The 18,831-nt window shown below is 50.7% G+C and overlaps 7 protein-coding genes across 7 annotated transcripts, besides 5 other annotated features; 5 read left to right on the top strand and 2 right to left on the bottom strand.

Annotated features, from left to right (window-relative positions):
- Positions 1–1,824: 1,824 nt before the first annotated feature.
- ACLA_007520 (sugar porter family MFS transporter) lies at positions 1,825–3,890 on the top strand (the record flags this gene model as incomplete). Its single annotated transcript, XM_001273418.1, has 3 exons — positions 1,825–2,257; positions 2,329–3,086; positions 3,168–3,890. 3 exons carry the CDS (start codon positions 1,825–1,827, stop codon positions 3,888–3,890), a joined length of 1,914 nt encoding a protein of 637 aa, XP_001273419.1.
- Positions 3,891–4,436: 546 nt separating this feature from the next.
- Positions 4,437–5,451, bottom strand: ACLA_007510 (histidine phosphatase family protein; the record flags this gene model as incomplete). The annotated part of the gene is made up of 2 exons (XM_001273417.1): positions 4,437–5,274; positions 5,417–5,451. The coding sequence occupies 2 exons, from the start codon at positions 5,449–5,451 to the stop codon at positions 4,437–4,439; spliced, it is 873 nt and encodes a 290-aa protein (XP_001273418.1).
- Positions 5,452–5,649: 198 nt separating this feature from the next.
- Positions 5,650–5,673: a microsatellite.
- Positions 5,674–5,912: 239 nt separating this feature from the next.
- ACLA_007500 (RNA-binding protein) lies at positions 5,913–7,110 on the top strand (the record flags this gene model as incomplete). The annotated part of the gene is made up of 4 exons (XM_001273416.1): positions 5,913–5,952; positions 6,049–6,322; positions 6,380–6,781; positions 6,837–7,110. 4 exons carry the CDS (start codon positions 5,913–5,915, stop codon positions 7,108–7,110), a joined length of 990 nt encoding a protein of 329 aa, XP_001273417.1.
- Positions 6,599–6,623: a microsatellite.
- Positions 6,600–6,623: a microsatellite.
- Positions 7,111–8,920: 1,810 nt separating the features above from the next.
- On the top strand, positions 8,921–10,792 carry ACLA_007490 (bifunctional nucleoside/nucleotide kinase/histidine phosphatase family protein; the record flags this gene model as incomplete). The annotated part of the gene is made up of 4 exons (XM_001273415.1): positions 8,921–8,977; positions 9,367–9,439; positions 9,508–10,094; positions 10,148–10,792. The coding sequence occupies 4 exons, from the start codon at positions 8,921–8,923 to the stop codon at positions 10,790–10,792; spliced, it is 1,362 nt and encodes a 453-aa protein (XP_001273416.1).
- An 805-nt stretch (positions 10,793–11,597) lies between these two features.
- ACLA_007480 (putative vacuolar morphogenesis protein AvaB) lies at positions 11,598–14,837 on the top strand (the record flags this gene model as incomplete). The annotated part of the gene is made up of 3 exons (XM_001273414.1): positions 11,598–14,112; positions 14,176–14,284; positions 14,348–14,837. The coding sequence occupies 3 exons, from the start codon at positions 11,598–11,600 to the stop codon at positions 14,835–14,837; spliced, it is 3,114 nt and encodes a 1,037-aa protein (XP_001273415.1).
- Positions 14,252–14,290: a microsatellite.
- A 452-nt stretch (positions 14,838–15,289) lies between the features above and the next one.
- ACLA_007470 (uncharacterized protein) lies at positions 15,290–15,610 on the bottom strand (the record flags this gene model as incomplete). The annotated part of the gene is made up of 1 exon (XM_001273413.1): positions 15,290–15,610. One exon carries the CDS (start codon positions 15,608–15,610, stop codon positions 15,290–15,292), a length of 321 nt encoding a protein of 106 aa, XP_001273414.1.
- Positions 15,611–16,021: 411 nt separating this feature from the next.
- On the top strand, positions 16,022–18,517 carry ACLA_007460 (uncharacterized protein; the record flags this gene model as incomplete). The annotated part of the gene is made up of 1 exon (XM_001273412.1): positions 16,022–18,517. The coding sequence occupies one exon, from the start codon at positions 16,022–16,024 to the stop codon at positions 18,515–18,517; it is 2,496 nt and encodes an 831-aa protein (XP_001273413.1).
- Positions 17,012–17,043: a microsatellite.
- Positions 18,518–18,831: the final 314 nt, after the last annotated feature.

Genomic DNA, 18,831 nt, shown 5'->3' with positions numbered 1-18,831 from the left:
CGATACTTTCTTGCTTTATACATTGTCCTACATTGTTAAGTTGTAGTCTACTACCATGCTTCATGCCTCATGTATGATGTTGTATGGGGTCGCGGGCCGCACCCGCACCCGCAAGCAGCCGATGAGCAACTTCCATACTCTGTATCTACTACCTAACTGTCCTACATGTCAAGAAGGTCATAATATTGTGATCTAGATGTACATAGGAAATGCAAGCCTGGTGGTCGAAACTGCTCATCTTCTATATCTGCTTTTTCAAGAGAGTGGTGGGCTGGTATGGGCTAGCCTCTGCCTATGGTAGTAGGTATACTTCTAGATATATATACATCAGATGTCCCTCTGTTCCTCATGGCCTGTCCATTCCACACAATCCATCCGACGGAAAACTTAACCATGATAGACTAACAGTTGAAGACTTCTTCTCCCCCGCGAATGAATGGGGGACATGAAAATCCCTACCCGATATCCCGGGTTGCAGTCCAACGAGGCTGTGAACCTCCGGAGCCCACGACGAGGCCGAGAGCGTAGGGTCGTAAAGAGGGTTAAATTATAGGTATTTCTCATGGGATTTATTGATGGCCGATGTGCTTGAAGCAGGTTGAAAATGGCCAAGTGTGTAGGGTTGTTCATATGCATATCCGATTGAAATAGTCCTCATAGCTTGATGGCTTGAGGCTGTGCCTGCTATGGAAGAATAGAATAGACGGGAAACAGGCAGTTATGCTTGATTCTAGACCATCTCTGAATATCGGGTGAAGTGATGCTCAAGCGACACGACGAACGCAGCTTACCTGCCTGAACATCCCGGCCTCATCGCCTTTGCCATCGGTCACGGGGTTTGTTTGTCCTTGTCTGTTTCACTCTCTGACGACGACGAACTGACCATCATCCTTTCCCCCCCCCAGTCCTTATGCTTCCTTTTTCTTCAATGCAAGCCATCTCAATATTCCCGATGATATCTCAAGCGATCACCATGGAGGAGAGCTCAACCGGATAGACTACCCCAGACCATCTGGACCAACAGTACGGAGACTTACCCCGGACATCACTCCCCAGAATGACCAGGCCTGTGCTGTAATTGGGCAGAACACGAGCTTCATTGCCCCGTTTGCCTACGTCCTGACCCTCGCCACGTTTGTCTTTCAGCCTCGCGAGTATCATTGCTCAATAAGAGACCACCAATGATCGCGTGCTGACATCCCGCTCTGCAAGAACGGAGAAAGGAGGGGATTGAAGAATATGACCAAGAAGAGGGAAAAAAGCAATCAACGGCCAAGATGCCTCTCCGGCATGGATGTGCTCAACTTGCTCGAAAAACAACCAGTTTAATACCTCACCATACTGCCTGGGGCTCTTCTACTCTGCTTGAGAAGGTGTCGATCTTTGCTCAGCTGGAATTCATATTTCTTTGTTCTCGAAGCCTCCGACCCAAAATACCCTTCCCTCCATATCTGCCTCTTCATCTTGACGCTACCATAGATCTAAATACATATTCCTAACTGGATTTGATGTAAAGCCATGTTTCTCCATTCTTTGTCCTAATTCTTACTATTATTACTCGATTCTACTATCCACCTGCAAGGATCAACCTAGATCTTGGTTGCATTTCAATCGAGCCCTGGGTACCAACCTGCAGGTTCAATGGATTATAATCCAGCTAGTGAAGTTTGAATATTTCCATGCTTGGGTTCGCAGTATATTCAAATACAAGTCTACTGTCGAAGCACCTTAGTTTGATCAAGTCATCTCGTTCGCACCGACTTGACACCTGTGAAAAGATTCCAAGAACATACATCCTGTCTGAGTTCTTTGTCTGCAGTGGAGATGCAAGGGCCTCATGATACCAGCCCTTACGGGGACCGGGTCAGTGAACAGCATGTGGAAGATGTTGAATATGCGACGGACAAGAGAAACTCCTTTGTCGACCAGCGCCGTTACGGAACAGCGGCAGAGCGTCAACGCCGAAAACTGAATGCCATACTTGCCAATCCACTTGCCGGATATACCCCTGAAGAGCTGCGCAGGCAAGGCATCGACTTCGCTCTCAAACACCACATGGGGGATGAAGAGGATATCCGTGCTTTCGAGTTGGGCGCCGTCCTGGCCCAGGCCCCGGCCAAATTCGCAACTGTCTCCGGTCTCACACCCGAGGAGCGTGAGATTCTGCACAGGGAATTCACCCATCGTTGGTCGCAGCCCTGGACGATGTATCTCGTCATCGCCCTATGCTCTCTGTCGGCAGCAGTGCAAGGGATGGGTAAGTGATAGTGCCATCTCACATTTTTGCTGCGAACGTCGTTGCTGAAACCCTCGTCCGCTCCCCATTAGATGAGACGGTTGTCAATGGTGCGCAGATATTTTATAAAGGGCAGTTTGGCATTGGTAGCGATGAGTCGAGAGATAAATGGCTGGTCGGCCTTGTCAATGCTGCGCCATACCTTTGCTGTGCGGTAGTAGGTTGCTGGCTGGCAGTACCGTTCAATGCCTGGTTTGGCCGTCGAGGGACCATTTTCATCACTTGCTGTTTCTCCGCCATCGCTTGCCTTTGGCAAGGATTCGTCAACACGTGGTGGCATATGTTTATCGCTCGCTTCGTCCTGGGCTTCGGCATTGGTCCTAAATCGGCCACCGTCCCCATCTACGCGGCGGAAACCGCACCCCCTGCCATCCGTGGTGCGTTGGTGATGCAATGGCAGATGTGGACTGCCTTTGGCATCATGCTGGGCTACGCGGCCGACCTAGCTTTCTTCGAGGTCCCGGACCCGTCAGACATTGTCGGGCTGAAATGGCGAATCATGATGGGTTCGGCGATGTTCCCAGCGGTCCTAGTTTGTCTGTTTGTATTCTCGTGCCCAGAGTCGCCGCGATGGTACATGTCTCAGAAACGCTACTACAAGGCGTACGAGTCAATGTGCAGCCTGCGCACCCACAAGATCCAGGCCGCCCGCGACCTGTACTATATGCACACCTTGTTAGAGGCAGAGAACACCATCAAGCTCGGCCAGAACAAGATCTGGGAACTCATCGCAGTACCTCGAAACAGGCGTGCCTTGGCCGCGTCGGAAATCGTCATGTTCCTGCAGCAGGTGAGTACTCCCAGAGTTTCCCATCGTTTCCCACCATACGTTCTCTTCCTGAGTTGACTCCCCCCCCTTTCCCCCCTCCAGCTCTGTGGAGTCAATGTAATAGCGTATTATTCCTCCGAAATCTTCCACCAGGTGACAACCACCCGTAACGCGCTAGCCACCTCCTTTGGCTGGGGCGTGGTGAACTGGCTCTTCGCCATCCCCGCCATTTACACGATCGACACCTTCGGCCGGCGCAACCTCCTCCTAACCACATTCCCTCTCATGGCCCTCGCCATGTTCTTCACGGGCTTCAGCTTCTTCATCCCCAAAACGGAGGACAGCAATAACGCCCAGCTCGCCTGCGTCGCCCTGGGCCTCTACCTCTTCGGCGTCGTCTACTCCGTCGGCGAGGGCCCCGTCCCCTTCACCTATTCCGCCGAGGCCTATCCGCTCTACGTCCGCTCGCACGGCATGGCCCTCGCCACCGCCACGACCTGGTTCTTCAACTTCCTCCTCGCCATCACCTGGCCGTCGCTGCACGGGGCCTACGGCGACAAGGGCGCGTTCTGCTGGTACGCCGGGTGGAACCTCGTCGGCTTCGTGCTCGTGCTGCTGTTCATGCCGGAGACGAAGGGGTTGACGCTTGAGGAGCTCGACCAGGTCTTCTCTGTGTCGACGCGGGCCCATGTCATGTATGGCTTGCAGCAGGTGCGGTATTTCTTTCAACAGTATATCCTGCGCAAGAACGTGAAACCCGTGCTGTTGTATGAGCGGGACGATGCCTCGATTTATGTGAATGATGTTGGCTTCAATGCGGATTGAGCTGGTTGCACCGCGGAGGTCATGGGGCTATGGGTTCTGGAGTAATGGTTGACGACAATTATGCTAATGAGTCGGTGTGCGACCACTTCATTGAACATCGCCTTCTTCTTGGAGTACATGGTTGCATGTAGATGGTTAAATGATACTCGAATATATTTCTAATCACTTGGATACACTCTCAGCAACAGTTCATACAATCAGATGTTTTTCTTGGAGTAAATAAAAGTCTGAAGATACCGGGGGTTCAGACACATGTACTACGATAGCTATTTGTAAGAGCCTATGAAGCAAGCAAGTCAGTAATGAGCTTTAGAGGTCATTGGAGACATGCATGTGACGTGAACAAGAACAAAGGTATTGATGACTTTCTCAGACAGCAGTTGGTACGATTGTAGATCCGCATGGAAAATGCTCAGAACAGGTCTGTGTGAAATCTTGCTTCATCATAGAAAGTGATTAAGGTTTGGGGAATAACGTGGGAGGACAAAACCAAGAGGACAGGAAGGAGGAATCATACCTTGATATTAATGAAATGCTTGAGTTCAGTCAAACTGTCCCAGTAAGTCGGTAGAACTGGTTCGTCGACTCCTGCCTTGACGGTTGAAGCGTGTTCCGTACAGTACCGCCGGTGCGCTCAACTTGCTGCGCCATATCCAGATGACTTGTGTCATCGACAGACATGACAGTCATAGACCAGCTAGAGAGCAGAGCCTCGAAGGACTCGCGCTGCTGCAACACCCCCAACAAGAAGGGAGGCGGACTCGCGGCGTCACGGACAGCGGGGCCTGCAATCGTGGAGGGCCGGATATCGAGTTCCATGGCACCGGTGTTCGACCACACAGGTCGCACATAGTCCCCGAAGTCGGCGCGGGCGGCCCCAGCCCCAATGTGGATGTCTCTTTGGTTGAACAGATCAGCGAGACAGACCCAGAGAACCTGGAGAATGACACCGTGGGATACGACAGCGATGACCTCCTCCGGCTTCGTCGTATCAAGATTCACCAGCAACGGCACGATATAGTCCTGCAGGAAGGCGTTAACGCGAGTGCGCATAGAGACAACCGACTCCTCCTCGGTGTAGGATGGCTCGCCCCCGCGCAACGCATCCGGAGAGCTGATACTGGACCCAGGAGCACCAGACTTCCACCTTGTCCCTTCAAGGGAGCCGAACGACTGCTCCCTCAGGTTCGAGGTTTGAATCGGGGTCAGGAAGGGTCCGCTACTCAGCTGCTGCTGGCAGATATCCTGCGCCGTCTCCATGGCTCGATCGAGGTCCGAAGAGAATACCTGGGTAAAGCGCACCCCGCGGTCTCTGAAGCGTCGAGCGAGCAGATGGGCTTGCATCTTACCCTTATCAGTCAGGTAGTGGCCATTGGTATCGCCTCTGCAAATTCCATTGGTATCACGGGAATGTCAGTTGCCATTCTATCTAAGTCAACAGAAGACGCGTACGCTGCTTGTCCCACGTTATGTCCACACTCTGCATGTCGAATCAGAAATAGCTTCATACTGGAGTGATCGCACACAATTTGAAATCAGCTTGATGGCGAGACAAGTCCATTTTGGTCTCCTCTGACGGACAGCGGCAAGAGTGGAATGACTTTAAAGGGAACATGGAGCAGGAGAAGGCGCAACGTGATGAAATCGTGATTGTTTTGCAGTTGCTGGAAAAAATATGCTTGGTTCGCTAAGGGGCCAATCGGCGCTAAAATGTTTGGTTAGTTTGCGCTGTTTGAATGATTTGTGCCAAAACGCCGGGAAAAAAAAAAAAAAAAAAAAAGAAGTTTTAATGTCACCAGGCGTGCATGAAGTATTTGTCGACGAGTCTGAAGATTCCTTGCCAGCTTATTTTCACTTCGGTGGCAGAATACACTGGTTCGATAAAATATTCATATTCTCTTTCCTTGAGGTGCGGAATCTAGATCAATTGTGGATATCTTTTTGCTAAATCTTCTAAATTGTTGTCAGGAACGATAAGAGCCTGTTTGTCACATAAGTGTCATAATACAAAAAGATATCAAAATGGCCGACGCTCCTGATAGTCCCGTACCGCAGCAAGAAAGTGTGTAGGGCAGAATCCTTTGGGTGGCTCATTTAGGGCTTATTCCAAAAGAAGTCAACCGATGGCCTTGATCTCAAATGACTGATGCATCCTTAGCTCCCGGAAGATCACCTTTCCAGAATGGTGTCAGAACATCAGGCCGTGCTTTCAATTCGCCCAACTGGCGCATGAAGGGCGAAGAGAGCCCGAGCGCTCGGGACTCTGGATCCCCCGGACCCAAGACAACTACCTCGAGACTCACATTCGGCAAGCTCAACTCTCAAGTGCCCCCGGCCATCTCTGAAGGTCGACGCCTCTATGTCGGTAACATGCCCTATACAGCCAAGTCGGAGGATGTGGAAGCACTGTTCACCGCGACGAAGTTCCCAATGTATGAATTTGCACGGATTCTCCTTTGACAATGGTTGAGAAACTGATCGCTTCGTAGTGAGCGTATCGATATCGCCATCGATCCTTTCACGGGCCGCAATCCTTCATACTGTTTCGTGGATTTGGACACAAAGGAATCGGCAGAGCGAGCGATGAACGAATTAGATGGCAGTGATTTGCTCGGTCGTCCTGTCAAGATCAAGCCAGGTGTCGCCAAATCTGCAAGCGAGCGTGCTCAGCAACAACGCACCGAAGGTGCGCCTCGTGGCGACAGAACCAGCAGCAGCAGCAGCAGCAGCAGCCCATTTGCTGCTGACCGCTGGCGCCGCAACGATGCTCCTACCTTCCCCAAGGTCAATAGCGACACCAGTCGTCGTGTATACGTCGGTGGACTCCCAAAGGTGATTGATACCGAGGAGATCACCACCAAAATCACTGATTTCTTCAAGGGATACAAAGTGTAGGTTTTGATGTTTCGAGCTCCATTTTCCAAGGCTAATGATCTCAATTATTAGTGAGAACGTCAGCAAATTGTTTACTCCTCACCCTGCGAAGCGATTTGAAGCTGGAGACCACTACTACCTCTTTGTTGAGTTCAGCAGCGTGGAAGAGGCCCAGACCGCCATGGATACCTTGAACGGCCAGCAGGGTCCTTGGGGCGGCAACCTCCGTGTGCAGAGAGCCCGAGGAGAAACCTATAACTCCGAGGAAAGGAAAGCTAGATGGTCATCTACTCGAGGCGATGCGAATGATGCACCGGTTACCGATGAGGTTGCGGGAGACGTATAAACAGTTGCAATGCAATCGCTTCACATATTGCTGCTTGAAAAAGGCCATTGAACAGGCAAACCCAGTCTATGCTAGAAAAAGTCAAGGACGAGGAAAATAGGCATCGCCAGCGAAATGGCTGGATACCTTTCGTCAATCTCGCCCACGAATGGTCCAGATGTGGAAACAGACTGAAGACTCCGATTCAAACCGTGGATCAGCCCCTGTTTGTCTTGAGCTCGGTTCAAGGCACCAGACCTCGATGGTCAGCAGAATCTTTCTGCTCTTGGTGACTGCAGACACCAAAGGAGAATTTATCACAATGGCCCAAGACCATACCAAATCGGGGAGTTGATCGCGGCGAAGCATATTCTGATTGCTCGTACTCCATCTTAAACGTCAACTGGCAGGGAGAAGGCATTCATAATCCGAAGCACATCAAGATAGTAAAATATTAGTCAAAAAATGATACCAACAAGCAGATTCCCCTAAAGAAATGAGTTGCAGGTCAGAGTCAATCTCGCAGATTAGAGTGATGTTACGCTTGGATTGCGTGGAATGTAGAGATAAGAGGTCCACAACAGGGCCCTGTGGGAAGAACGACTGTCATAAAAAAATCCTATCTTTATCTTTAAACTAGGATATGTATAGTGCCTCTTTCTGTATTATTGTGTAGGAACCTGAAGACAGGAGAACAATACAGCCTGCTTCCAACTCCAGCTCGAAAAGAGTCCACAGATGACGAAGCCTGAACCAGATCGCCCAGATGCGGTGTCAAAAGCGGTCGCACCTGTTCGGCAGAATCAAGGAAGGTCTCATTGAGGATTAGCCGACGGCCCCAGATTTTCACGGCTGATTTGGTCATAGAAATGATAGAATAACATGAGATGACGGGCGTGGAGAGTCGAAATTTGGACAGCCTGGACCTAGATTACAATCTACAAACGGTATTCCGTCCAGCCGATTGTACCCTACCTTCTCCATCATAGACCAGGCCACCATCGTACGACTAGAATTGCTACAGCATCTAGCTGACTACCTAGATGTTCTATTTGAAGAAGCCTTCCACCACACCCCGCCAAAAGAGGACATTCCGATCGGCCTAGGCAGGAACTAAGAACTGAAAAAGAGGACTAGAGGAGTCTATAGAGTGTCACCTGCCCGATTTCCTCAGTCGGGACTCGGGAGTCTGGACGAGACAAGACCAGAGTAAGACAAGACGATATACATACTGGTGTAGGTACCAATACCACGGGTGCGAATTTACCCGACGAAAACGTGAGGGTCACGTGGAAACCTCTCTTCGACGTCGTCCTTTTTCTTCAGCAGGGAAAATTCCTTCATCTGAAGAATGAGAAAGAGAACCATCAAAGAGGAAGATTGTTTCCATCATTCGGTGACCGCATCTTTCTCCAGCGGAGGGGTTATCATCAGGAACTTCTCTAGTTATATTCACTGCCCCGCGGCATGACGTCTGTGCTGTTCTTCTCCTTCTTCACCGCATCGACTGTTGGGCTTAATGTGATCCAGCCAGTTACAACTACTTTCAAGATCTCTGCAACAAATCCCCTGTAAGACAGCCGGATCTGTCTTCTGTCATTCGAGGGGGAAAAAAAAAAGAAATTAAAGAATTCGAAATCTTCTGCAAAAATTAGAGCAAAATCTTGCCCATACTCTTATTGTTCTTTTCCGTTACATATACCCTTCGATTTTTCCAAATCGGCCCTCTGTTCAATTGGAGACTCTTGGCCGAGGCTATTAGCCAATCTCCCGGTGTGTTGGCGATATTATAAGAAAAAGGCTACACGAAAGAAGTTCTTGATTGCGAAAGATGACTTCTGGGATTTCAGCTCAAAGAGGCTCCGGCCAGAAGAGTTTTTTTGCCAGCGTAAGTGCTTCTTATTTCTTTGTCAGATCGTTTGTTTATGTCCTACTCCGGTGGGACGGACCGGCGGAGTCTGTCTGGACTCCATGGCCGATACTATGTTCAACTATATTACTTTATGTCTTGCAAGAGTCATGCATGATTTGATGGCATGTTGCTTCAAACAGGCTTGGACTTCTAAATAGAGGAAAGTCAGCGAGTGAGAAAAGCACTCTCTTTGTCTTGTACCCCCGATTACACCTGTGAGAGCTTCTTCGGGTCTCTTAGATTCTACAACGCCCCTGGCATTTGGACTCTCTGTTTGGGCATTCTGTGTTTTCCCTGAGACTTTCTATATCCCAAAGAAACACTCCAAAGGGAATCTTCTGCTGCATTTAATAACGAGGCGATAGTCAGATGACTCCAAAATCTGTGTGGTCATGGTTGGCCTTCCAGCCCGGGGCAAGAGTCTCATAGCTGGAAAGGGTATGTCAAGTCTTTGATCTCCTTACACGCCGGAAAACCTTCTAATGGAAAGCTGATATATCATCCAGCCATGCGATATCTGGGCTGGGTCGGTATACCAGCTCGAGTATTCAACGTGGGCACCTACCGCCGTCAGGACACTCCGCAACCAACTGCTACTTTCTTTGATCCTCACAATCCTGAGGGAGAGAGGATGAGAAGAGCGGCTGCCGAGGCGGCATTGTCAGACATGCTGAACTGGTTCAAAGCCGGAAAAGGCGTTGTAGCCATCCTTGATGCCACGAATTCAACAAAAACACGGCGTCGCTGGATCTATGAGACTTGTCACGAAGCTAATATTGAGACACTGTTTGTTGAATCGATATGTGATGATGAGGACCTCATTATGAACAACATTCTGGAAGTGAAAACTACTTCGCCTGATTACAAAGGACAGGATCCTGAAGCCGCCGCGCTGGATTTCCGAAACCGCATCCGCAATTACGAAAAAGTCTATGAGACCATCGACGATGACGAGAGAAGCTTCACCTATGTAAAACTCATTAATGTCGGCTCCACGGTCATCATCAACCAGATCAAAGACTATCTCTCGAGTCGACTGGTCTACTACATCCAGAACCTCCATATCAAACCTCGCTCGATCTGGCTTTCTCGCGTGAGTCTTTCGCCAATGTACCCAGGAATCGAGTAGAGCTAATCTTTTCCTAGCATGGTGAGTCAGAATACAATCTGACAGGCAAGATTGGCGGGGACTCCAATATCTCAGAACGTGGCGAAGCTTATGCTCGGGCTCTCCCTGGGCTTTTGCGAAAGTCTGGTGTTCCTCCCAATACAAAGATTGTCATTTGGACGTCCACTCTCAAACGTACAATTCAGACTGCTCGGCACCTTGCGGCTGAGACAGGCTACGAGAAGTTAGAGTGGAAAGCTCTTGATGAGCTTGACTCGGGTGTCTGTGATGGGCTCACCTATGAGGAAATTGCGGACCAGTACCCTGATGACTTTGCGGCCCGTGATGAGGATAAGTACAATTACCGTTACAGAGGCGGCGAGTCCTATCGCGATGTTGTGATTCGCCTAGAGCCGATCATCATGGAGCTGGAACGCAGTGAGAACGTCATGATTGTGACACATCAAGCTGTCTTGCGTTGCATCTATGCCTATTTCCTCAATGTGCCTCAAGAACAAAGCCCTTGGATGGAGGTTCCTCTCCATACATTAATCAAACTTACGCCTCGTGCATACGGCACTGAGGAACAACGCTTCAAAGCCGACATCCCTGCCGTATCCACATGGCGTGCGAAGGGCACATCAGCGAAACATCAAGACTACCCCACCGAACTTCAAAAATAAAATAAATAAAAATAAATACTGAGATTGGGGGGTATTCTTTGGTTGATGTCTCTCTCCCAAAGTGTGACTCCCAGCCAATTCGTTGATACGAAGCTTGTTGTTGGCTGTGAGAGTAACAACCATTTTTTATCATCGTTCTGGGCGCCTATTGTTTGTCATAGCCCTCTCCGTTTCTGACAAACGGTGCCCCGGGTAGCATGATTTGTATCAATCTTGCATATTGTCTGACATCTGTATGAAGTATACACGCTTGTGGCCGGCTACATCTCCGTTCCTCTGTCGATTTTCTTTCTTTTTATCTGCATAGGGCCGCTTGAGCATCACCTTAACGTGGAGCGCGCAGTCAACAGCCAAGGGAACTGCAGATATCTGGTATTCGATATTTGATAGGTGCCAGCATCTCCCGGGCGCTCTCTTTGGTCATATACTACACATACCAAACATAGGATAGAATCTTCTATAATACAAAATGCACATAATAAAGATGCGCAGAATCTCTTATCGGTGTGAGTGCCTCAGGTGTCCTAATATGACGTCTGCCAGCCAAGTCCACGGGCAGTGATCTGATTAGCCGGGGCCAAAGGCGGCAAGCGTGACCCCTGTCACATGAGTCGGTGGGAAACAGCGTTGAGACGATGGTGTAACCGGTGAATTAAACGTAAACTGCTTGCAGAGCAGACGAACAACATGACCAGAGCAGCATGGTAGCTGCGCTCAGATCCTCATCTTATTCCAATTGGACATGAACGAGAGTTGTCCCCTTGACAGGTGAAGAGGCGCGACCAAAGGAGCTCGCTGCCGAGCCATGCTATCCGCTTTCACGGCTCGGCCGCTCGTCGAGCTCAAACCGCGAGACAAATCGAAGATCGAGTCGGTCCTCGCGTACGGCGATCGCCTTCTGGTAGGGTTGAACAATGGCAGCTTGCGGATATACAGGATCAATGAGCTCTCCAATGGCGAAGCGGAGAGCGAGGACCATCAGGTCCAAGGTGCGGAGGGAGAAGGCACAATGAGAAACGGGGACAGTAACCGGCCTGCGACCATGGGCTCAGTCACGAACTCAAAGCCCAAGCAGACAGATTTGCTCCGCGAACTGGAGAAGTTCGCCAGATACAAGATTGAGCAGCTGGTGCTGATCAAGGAGGCGAAGCTGCTAATTTCGCTTTCTGGTGGATACGTCTCGATTCACGACCTGCAGACCTACGAGCTCCAGCAGCAGCTTACGAAAACAAAGGGCGCGACTACGTTTGCTGTGACGTCGAATATCGTCCACGATCCGGAAACGGGCGTTCCCTCGATCGTCTCGCGCCTCGCTGTTGCCGTCAAGCGAAAGATACTGCTATGGACGTGGCGCGATATGGAGCTAGAAAATGATACGGCGGAGATGACGCTGGTTAGTGGGATCAAGACACTCACCTGGGTTTCTGGCGCAAAGCTGGTCGCTGGGTTAAGCTCGAACTTCGTTATGGTGGATATCGAGACCACAACTGTCACCGACCTGGTTGGGCCGGGGAGCATTGGTGGGCTTCCGGGGCAAGAGACCGGACGTTTGGCTGGTGTTGGAGTTGCTAGCATGAGCTATATAGGAATCGGCGGCGCAGCCCCGAAACCAATGGCTACACGACTCAGCGAAGGCCAGGTGTTATTGGCAAAGGATATAAACACTCAGTTCATTGATATTGACGGTAATTCTTTGAGGCGAAGGCAGATCCCCTGGAGTCATGCCCCTGTGGATATCGGGTACTCTTATCCTTTCCTGCTAGCACTTCACGACTCTTCGAAGGGGGTGTTAGAGGTTAGGAATCCGGAGACGCTGACATTGCTTCAATCGGTGCCACTGCCGTCTGCGAGCGTCATGCATATTCCTCAACCTACAATTAGCTTGACACACGCTGGTAAAGGCTTCCTGGTTGCCAGCGACCGTATTATCTGGAGGATGGAGGCTCTGAGCTATGATACACAGATTGATACTCTTGTCGAAAAAGGACATCTCGACGAGGCGATCAGCCTCGCGAGTATGCTTGAGGACGCTCTTTTAAGAGATAAAGCGGGTCGGCTGCGCTCCATCAAGCTTGAGAAAGCCGAAACTCTGTTTACCCGTCGAAAGTACTTGGAGTCTATGGAGCTCTTCACAGAAATATCAGCTCCTCCGGAGAGTGTGATACGACTCTATCCTCGAACCATAGCCGGCGAACTCTCCACCCTTCCAGAAGAAGCGGAGGATTCGGAAGACAGTACTATGGATGGCCAGCCAAAAGCCGATGAAACCCAGAATCAAGAGAATGCCCGATCTTCGGAAGAAGCCGCAGCTGCTAGAACTCTTATTCACACGCCTTCTGTGAGATCTCTTCTTCGGACGAAAACTGACGACGCCAGCGATACGGGCAGTATCCGTAGTAAGCTTGTGGAGGAATCTCGCGGCGACAAACGCCTTGAAGGCAAGGACCTCAAGCTTGCTGTTCGTGAGCTCCAGGCGTATCTCGCGGATGTTCGCCGGCGCTTTCAACGATTCCTCAATCCCGATGGATCGCTCAAATTAGATCCGGCCACCAGCACGGTGAAAGATGAGTTCGCCGACTCTGTCACGAAGCTGCTTGGCATTGCTGAGGGCGACCAAGATTACGACTTCGGCGAGAGGCTTCGGGAGAAAGCGAAGCTTGTCGACACAACTCTTTTCCGGGTATACATGTACGCGACTCCATCCCTTGCGGGCTCCCTTTTCCGTATCGCCAATTTCTGCGATCCGGACGTAGTTATCGAGAAGCTGGAAGAGACTGGCCGTCAGAACGACCTGATTGACTTCCTCTACGGCAAGAAACTGCATCGGCAAGCCTTGGGGCTGCTGAAAAAATTTGGTCAGGCTGAAGGAGAGGAGGAAACAGCGTCTCAGCTCCATGGGCCAAAGAGAACAGTGGGCTATTTACAGAATTTGTCTCCAGATCACATCGATTTGATCTTAGAATTCGCTGAATGGCCAATGCGCGAGGATCCTGACCTGGGCATGGAGGTTTTCCTTGCAGATACTGAAAATGCGGAAACGTTACCACGTCACCAGGTTCTGGATTTTTTGAAAGAGATCGATGTCAAGCTTGCAGTTCGGTATCTCGAGCACATCATCGGAGAACTAAATGATATGACGCCAGACTTGCACCAAAGCCTATTAGGTCTCTATCTGGATCGCCTCGAGAGACACAAAAGCCAGGAACAAGAATTTGCCAGTGAAGACGATCATATCGATTTACGAAACAAATTATTGGATATGTTACGGACGAGTTCCCAGTACTCGCCGGCTAAGATCCTTGACCGTCTGGATCGAGATGGTAGGCCTATGCTTACTCTACTCTCAGTTGAGACAATGCAATAAGCTGACTTATTTGGAAAAGATCCTGAATTTTTCGAGGCGAGAGCGATCGTTTTCAGCAAGATGGGGCAGCATAGACAAGCGCTGGAGATTTACGTGTTCAAGCTCGAAGACTATGTTAAAGCCGAAGAGTATGTCTTATTACTGAATGACCTCTACCAGGTTGAGAAGCACGTCTGACAATTGCGCGACAGATACTGCAACCACTTGCATAAAACCGAAGATGCGACTAGCACGGAGACTACGGCTACACAGAGTATAGCTCTTCCAGATTTCGAAGGAGAGAAATCATCCATATATTTGACATTACTATCTCTATATCTGTCTCCACCGCATGGGTACAAACCACGATATGGACCCGCGCTGGAGGTGCTCGCCAAACATGGATCTCGCCTTCCTCCAAACTCGGCTCTGGAGCTGATCCCGGAGTCCCTCCCGGTCAAGGAGCTCGAGTTTTACTTCAAAGGTCGCATGCGGGCTGCCAATTCTATTATGAACGAGTCCAGAATTGTAGCGAGCCTGCAAAAGTGCCAAAATATCAAGACCCAAGCCCAGCTGTTGGTTGGCGAAGGAGGTGATGGCAAATCATCCAGGTCGAGACATGTCACGGTTACCGAAGAGAGAATCTGTGGAATTTGCCATAAACGACTTGGTGGGAGTGTGATCAACGTTTTCCCCGAGTAAGTCTCTCGCTGCACTGGAACTTTTGTGTCCTACGCATTTTCTCCCCAGCCTCCTCGCACATCCTGACTGACTAATATAGCAACACTGTTGTCCATCTCGGCTGTGCTAATCGCATTTCTTCCGCTGTTTCGTAATTGCATTCTTCTTGCACAGTCAACTATGCTTGTAAATTTTGTCATGATGTTCTGTTTTCTTTCTCCATCTGCCTCGTCTCTGTCGGATGCGAGGCGTGGGAGTGTGGATGAAGTGGCGAGTGCTTTAGGCGATATGATACCCCAGGATAGCAGACATATCCCAAGGAGTCAATAGAACTGATTTTCCGGTGTGGCGCGCCGGTGTTGAGGCTGCGATCACATCCCGTAGTAAAAAAAAACAAAAAAAAGGCACCAGAATCCGCAACAAGCCAAGCCGAGTGTGCCGCGGTATAGCTTCGATTGGGGGAAGCGATTGACTCAAGCATCCTCCTCGACGACCTCCTCACCATAGTTCTCCTCTTCTTTGGCTTCCTTCTCGGACAGTTGGCGTCCTTGCGCTTCCGCCGCCTTCTTGTCGTCTTCCATCCGCTCTGTTAGGAAGACATTAATTTCGTTCTGTAGTTTGGGCACTAAGCTTCTCAGCTCGGCAAGATAAGCCACTTTCAATTTGGTGTGTTCGGGCGAGGTCTCAGAGGAAGCGAGAGGGGCGGAAAGTCTGTGTTCGAAAGCCTGTGTTGAGGGCTGAGGGGCTGAGTAGACAGCGCGAAGGACTCGCTCGGTGGAATTGGTCGATGGCATGATTGATTTGAAGTGAAGAGATAAAAAGCCGTATACCTAGTCCTTTGTATTTGAGAATGAAGAAATCAATGCTAGAGTTTTCGACAAGGCCAACTCTCGCAGGGAGGTGGAAATTAGAGAAACGAAGCTGGGCAGCGTGCGGGCGGGGCGATGCGTAAAGGCGGCGTTGTTTCAAGCGTAGCTGAGGCCCAGCAGAGCCAGCGATCGACGATGATGGGCGTTATTCATCCTTCTCTTTGCTGATCTAGGCCAGGCACCTTCGTATATCAATAATCCGAGGTTCCAGGAGTGAAAACCGCCCAGAAAAAGGGATCATGGGGGTGTATATATTCTATGATGCTGGAACCGCTTACTGACTAACACAACCTGCTCTACTTGCTGTCCATTCCAGACACGTCCTGCCCTCTGATGATGTTACGCTCTCCGGTCTCACCTGAGCGATCCTCTGCCCGCTCCCCAATTCCACCTCGACCATCCTTCGACGACGAATTGGGACGACCTGGCTCCTCTGGGAGTGATGCCTCTTCGATTTACTCCAATGTGACTACCGTGTCTGCTGTCCAGAACTCCCTCACTGAAAATAGTGCTGTTGCCCCAGGCACATCTTCCCCCCGGTTTCCCCGGACCTCGTCGACCGCCACGCCCAGCATCAACGGCAGTGCTTCCCCAGGCAATATCTCCAGACGCCCCTCGGCCTCGTCATTGATGCCCCAGAATGAAATGTCCAGCAGAAAGGTATCCGGTCGAGTTGTTCCGCCGGAACTGGTGAGACATCGCTCCCGCCATCACTCACAGGGATTCTTCGAGCCATCCCTCCCGACGGCGTCCTTAGCAGATGTCACGCTCTCCGCCTCCCGAATCGCGGCACAGACGGCGATGCAGCAGCAAACCTCTGGTGCGCAACATCCTCCCAAGCGAATACCACCCAGCGCTCAGAGTGGCGATGATGGAGGGAGACTCAGGATGGGCGGGAGCGCTTCTCCTCCCCTACCTCCAACACCGGTTCTGACAGCGTCTGGCTCCGCGACTTCTTCGGGACAAGCAAGTCATAATGTGAGCGCGGGTGTGGCTACGACAGCTGCCAATCTCGTGTTTTCCAGAGGTCCTGGGTCTCATGCGGAACAGGCGCAGCCGGAGCGTGAGCAGAAGTACAAGGGGGACAAGCCGAAGTTGAAGCTGTTCTCGAAACCGAAGCATATCGGAATCAGTCGTGACAAGGATCCTTACGGGAAAGACAAGGGCATTCCCTCACCGAGCAAGATGGGGTTTGGCGGCTCAGGCGGGTTATCACGCATTGTCAGCGGGTCCACGGATACGCTCCCGTCGAGCAATTCGTCCATGTACAGCATGTCCAATGCGTCCATCAACACGGTGGTTCCGGCTGACAGGCAAATGTCCGGTGAGAAGGAGAAGGATAGAGACAAGGAGAAGGACAAAGCTCATAAGCACCATTTCTTGTCGCGGCAAAAGCTCAAATTGAAGGACAGAGACGATCACTACAATCTGCCTCTGTCTTCGGCCTCGAGCAACTCGAAACCGTCAGACCCGAATGCACCGCAATCTCTCTATTCCTTCACTCCTGCCTCTCCCAACGCAGGGTCGACCACGTTTAGCAAAACCGTGGGAGGGCTAGACCTCTTGCATGGGGCTCGGGCGCATCGAGAGAAGAAGAAAGAGGAAAAGCTGCGAGAGGAATTAGAACAAGACTCAACTGTCGCTGGGATGACGCCTGCTGCGTTTGCCGGACCGTCATCACTTGGAACTTCGGCGGGAATTCTGCCTGAAGCCGCGTTAAGGGAGACACTGTCGGGCTTCGGTCTTCATAACATGACTCCGGAGGACGCATGGGATTTTTTGAAGGCCAAGCTGCTGGTGATCTTTGACGGTGAGGACGTGCGCATCGCCATCGAGGATCTCAACAAATTGGTGCTCATCCACATCCAACGTTGCGTTCAGAAGCGTACACCAACCGCCATTGTGCAGGATCTCCGGGAACTACTTGAGACAGGGTTTGCCTCATTGAACCACACGTTGAACGGAGTGCCCGACGAGAAGCTGGTTCCTCATTTGGTGCAAATATGGCTGCTTGTCTTTGGTACAATTCTCCCATTCATCCAGGCTGTCTTCCTTCCGCTAGACCTGGAATTTCGTGGTTCCGGATCCGTGATGAACTTACGAGAAGCAAAGGATTTTTGGAACTTAGTCCCAGCTAAGGACGGTTCGGAGAGCGAGCTCGAGGTTCGGCACCTGGTTCTGGTCGCGTTTCGTGACATGGTGATCCTCAAACGCTACGAGGGCCTCAAAGCCACCTTTTCTCGTCTCAGCCTGGATAGTATCAATGTAGGCTCATCTGCCCTCAGCATCACGACCAAGAGCAGTAGCAATAGTGGTCGACCAGCCACGGCTGCTTCTCTTGACGCCGGGTTTGGCAGTTACAGCTCTCAATCATCTACACTTCTGAACGCTGCGGGCAGTTACTCCTCTGATTCAATAAGCAACCGCAGTCGTGCTGCCTCCAACACGTCGTCCAACCCTGATCAACTCATCTTTCAGTCCTTCTCATCCCCGTCGCAACGCGCGACCATTATCCACCGAGCATCACATACAGCAGATACTTCCCAGCTTATTACTGAGACCGTCGGGCGGATGCTACAGTGTCTCAGTGTCCTAGCCAGCGTGCAGACAGGCAACCAGGCGCAGGAGAAGATTGAGACTCTGAGCAAAGCGCTCAAACACAACTGGCTCGGACGCGGACGGACAGGGCGAGACCGACGCGGGTTTGTTGGAGCCAAGATTCGGCCCACCTTAACGACACGGACGAATAGTGATGACTCTACGAAAGATACAAGAAATGGTGATTCGGGCTGGCAGATGCGGGACGGACGCCAGGAATTGAGTGTCCTGTGAGACTTTGAATGTGGGTGCAGCATTTCAGCTGGTGGTTCTTTTACCTTTTTGTGTTAGATTGGCCCACATGGATCTCTTGTTTTTGTCTGGTACAAAATATATACCTCTTTGTTGGGTGATGGCATGTTTTCTTCAAGGGTCTCGTTTGTAGGATATCAGGTGCACACGGTTGTTACTTTCAAATGGACCTGGAAATGTTATCATGATACTTTATCTCATTGACCTGGTAGATGCTTGCAATTTTGCAATTTAGACCCTCCTAAAGTTCGACTCAATCCAAGAACCTCGCCAACGGCTTCGATGAAGCATTGTCA

Source organism: Aspergillus clavatus, genomic scaffold (genome assembly GCF_000002715.2).
Source record: "Aspergillus clavatus NRRL 1 1099423829797 genomic scaffold, whole genome shotgun sequence".
Taxonomy (NCBI): domain Eukaryota; kingdom Fungi; phylum Ascomycota; class Eurotiomycetes; order Eurotiales; family Aspergillaceae; genus Aspergillus; species Aspergillus clavatus.
The sequence above is the reverse complement of the archived record's forward strand: the minus strand, read 5'-3'. Positions and strand labels throughout refer to the sequence as shown.